Below are 3,590 nucleotides of genomic sequence, written 5' to 3' on the forward strand. Positions count from 1 at the left end.
ATGTAATTGCTTCCATAATGAGATCTGATATAATGTGATCACCTCCATGATGGGATCTGCTGTGAGTAGCTAATCAGTTGAAAAGGAGTTTCCTTGGGACTGTGGCCTGCATCCAATATAGGTGGACCCTCTGGCAAGGCTTATGGACTTTTGCTCACTCTAGATCCTGCAGCTGGCTCCTGTTCATCTGATCTCTGGTTCTTGGGACTTGAGCTAGCAGCTTACCTGCCATCTTGCCTGCCAATGTTGGGAGTCATAAGTCTTTGCAGCCTTGAGCCAGAGCCCTGCTGTCTGATCTACCGATCTTGGGTTCGCCAGCTCTTGTGGCTATGTCCATCAGGACAGGTCTGCAGCCTGACCCATGGACTTGGAACATATGAGCCTCTTCCATCATATGAGCCATTTCCTTTTTATAAATCTATATATATATATTTGGGGTCCTGGTGGTGCAGTGGTTGAGAGCTATAATGTGCTATGGCTGCTAACAAAAAGGTCAGCAGTTCAAATCTACTAGCTGCTCCTTGGAAACCCTATGGAGCAGTTCTACTCTGCCTTATAGGGTCACTATGAGTCGGAATTGACTTGATGACAACAGGTTTGGTTTGGGTTTGGTATATATATATATATACATGGTTGACTAGTTTTTCTTCTCTAGAGAACTCAGCCTAAGACAAGCATCTAGGGATCAGGGCACCAACTATTTACTTTGATTTTCTACCTCCTCTGCCCTTCACTTTCTTCAGTGATCACTGGGAAGCCAGTCACTTTATGTTTCTCTGGGTCGATTTCCATTTGTGCATCTGTAGGCTGTTGGCATCTTTCCCTCCCTGTCTTGGCCTGCCTTTGCCAGTGCAGTGAGGTCGATGTCATTTAGAGGAGCTGTTGCACTGATGGCAGCCTCACACACCTGGAGCCTGAAAGACAAATAGACCAACAGACACTATAAGAAACCTGATAAATAGGCCAAAACTGATAGGATGGCCAAAAACACAAAGGGAGACAGATAACAAAGACATGGCTACTTAGTTCTGCAAGACAAAGGGGTGGGGATGGGGGGGAGGGGAGTGATTTCATCCCTCAGTTTCCCTCCAAAACACACACACATACACACACACACACACACACACATAACAGCAGCCACAGCTTCATCAGGAATTGAAGTGGGTATGCATTTTCACCTGATTTCCTCATTATTATCTCAAGCTGTTAAAAGAAACTCTTGAGCCTGGCACAGGAGTGTATCTATCTCAACTGCTGGACAAATAGGCCCAAACTCAGTTGTACGGAGGGCCACGCTGATTCTAACCATCCTTTTGTGACCTCATTCCCTGACCCTGGTTCCGTTTGCCACTTTGTGATGTCATCCATGAGCAATCTTGTTTCAGCTCCCAAGATTCCGAGGGCCCAGGAGCCTGGTTCCTTTACAGAATCCAATTTGGGGGTGGTTTAGGGCTGAGCCCTCATCGGATGAGAAGCAAAGCCTTTTACTGCCTTCCCTTAAACCTGAGCCTAGGTCCATCTTAACGTTCAGATCACGGCTCATAGGCTTTGGGCTCCATGTTTCCACTGAACTCTTGAGCCGCTTCAGAGACCAACGTCCAGAGTGCCCCAGCTGCTGTTTCTACAGCATCCCTGGAGCTCATGGTAGTCTCCCTTCTCTCCACAGGCAATGGACACCAAAGGCTCGTCGGCCCCCGAGCTGCCTCAGCTGCTGGGCCAGAGCCCTCGGCGGTGCACCCGGGCTCTCGGAGCGGGAGAGAAGAACATGCTGAGCAGCACCACGGCAGCCCAGGCCTTAGCCACCGTCATTCGGCCTTGCTACGGCCCCCACGGACGCCAAAAGCTGCTGGTGACTGCTACGGGAGAGACCGTCTGCACGGGCTACACCACGGCCATTCTCAGGGCCTTAGAGCTGGAGCACCCGGCGGCCTGGCTTCTTCGGGAGGCATCCCAGACTCAAGCCGAGAGCAGGGGCGATGGCACGGCCTTTGTGGTCCTCCTGGCAGGAGCCCTGCTTGAGCAGGCCGAGCTCCTGCTGAGGGCCGGCCTACCGCGCGCACAGCTCCGGGAGGCCTATGCAGCAGCAGCCACCGAGGTCCTGGCCACACTGCCCTCCTTGGTAGTCCGATCCCTGGGTCCTTTGGAAGACCCTTTTTGGGCCCTCTATTCTGTGATGAATACCCACACTCTGTCCCAGACGGGCTTCTTGACCAAGCTAGTGGCCCAGGCATGCTGGGCTACCAGGGAGCTAGATGGAAGCTTCAATCCAGAGCGCATCGGCGTGTGCACATTGCGTGGAGCCACACTGGAGGACTCGTGCCTGCTCCCAGGGCTGGCAGTGGCCGGGAAACCCTGTGGACAAGTAACCATGGTATTAAGGGGTGCCAGGGTCGCTCTGTTTGCCTGCCCCTTTGGCCCAGCCACTCCAAACGCACCAGCAACTGCCTGTCTCTCCAGTCCTGATGACCTAAATAAATTTAGGAATGGAAGCGAGCAACTGATAGAAAAGCAGGTATTCCAGCTGGCAGCTATGAGTATTAACGTGGCGGTGGTGTTGGGGGAAATCGATGAGAAGACCCTATCACGAGCCGATAGGTCTGGCATCATGGTGATTCAAGCCAAGTCGCGGAGGGAGATGGTGTACCTGAGTGAGGTGCTGGACACACCTTTGCTGCCTCATCTGCTTCCTCCCCTGGTGCCAGGGAAGTGCCAGAGGGTCTACGGACAGGAGCTGGGAGAAGGTTTGGCTGTGGTATTTGAATGGGATTGTCCAAGCTCACCTGCCCTCACTTTGGCCCTCAGGGGGGCCACGACTGAGGGGCTGCGGGGTGCAGAGCAGGCTGCCTACCATGGAATTGATGCCTATTCCCAGCTGTGTCAGGATCCCAGACTGCTTCCAGGGGCCGGGGCCACAGAGATGGCTCTGGCTAAAATCCTCTCAGAAAAAGGAAGAAAACTGGAAGGGCCTGATGGTCCTGCATTCCTAGCCTTTGCCCAGGCTCTGAGGTCTCTTCCTGAAGCCTTGGCAGAGAACGCAGGCTTAGCTGTTGCCAACGTGATGGCAGACATGTACGGAGCTCACCAAACTGGGAACTTCCTTGTAGGAGTGGGAGAAGAAGGGTTAATAAATGTGGCCCAGGAGCAGGTGTGGGACATCCTCATGGCCAAAGCCCAAGGACTTCGTGTGGTAGCTGATGTAGTGCTACAGCTCGTGACTGTAGATGAAGTTGTAGTGGCCAAGAAAAGTCCCCCACAACAGCAGGACTTGAATTCTGATTCTAAAAAGGCAAAGAAATGCCCATCTCTTGTGAAAAAATATATTTGGAAAACATAAATAGCAACAGCCTCAATAAAGTGGGGATTGCCAAGGAGGGGACAATCCCTCCCTCCCAAAAAGAATGTTTGCCTGATTTATTCCCTTCATATTTGGTACTTTTACAGTCAGTTTCATTAGGAAAAATACAACCTAAAGGACTATGAAAGTCCTTTTCACTGATTTACTTTCTTTTCAGATTCTTGTCTTTTCTTATCTCACCCCATCAGATTCTATTGCTTTCTTAAGGTAAGAGCTTGATTTATTAAAGATTTTT

General features: G+C 51.2%; 1 protein-coding gene across 1 annotated transcript; it reads left to right on the plus strand.

Annotated features, from left to right (window-relative positions):
- The first annotated feature begins 1,669 nt into the window (after positions 1-1,669).
- Positions 1,670-3,334, plus strand: CCT8L2 (chaperonin containing TCP1 subunit 8 like 2). Its single transcript, XM_004372781.1, has one exon. The coding sequence runs from the start codon at positions 1,670-1,672 to the stop codon at positions 3,332-3,334; it is 1,665 nt and encodes a 554-aa protein (XP_004372838.1).
- The last annotated feature ends 256 nt before the right edge of the window (positions 3,335-3,590 follow it).

Source organism: Trichechus manatus, unplaced genomic scaffold (genome assembly GCF_000243295.1).
Source record: "Trichechus manatus latirostris isolate Lorelei unplaced genomic scaffold, TriManLat1.0 scaffold00020, whole genome shotgun sequence".
Lineage (NCBI taxonomy): Eukaryota > Metazoa > Chordata > Mammalia > Sirenia > Trichechidae > Trichechus > Trichechus manatus.

What these genes read in the sequence shown, in the direction of transcription:
- CCT8L2 (XM_004372781.1), top strand. Translation starts at nt 1,670, where the DNA reads ATGGACACCAAAGGCTCGTCGGCCCCCGAGCTGCCTCAGCTGCTGGGC.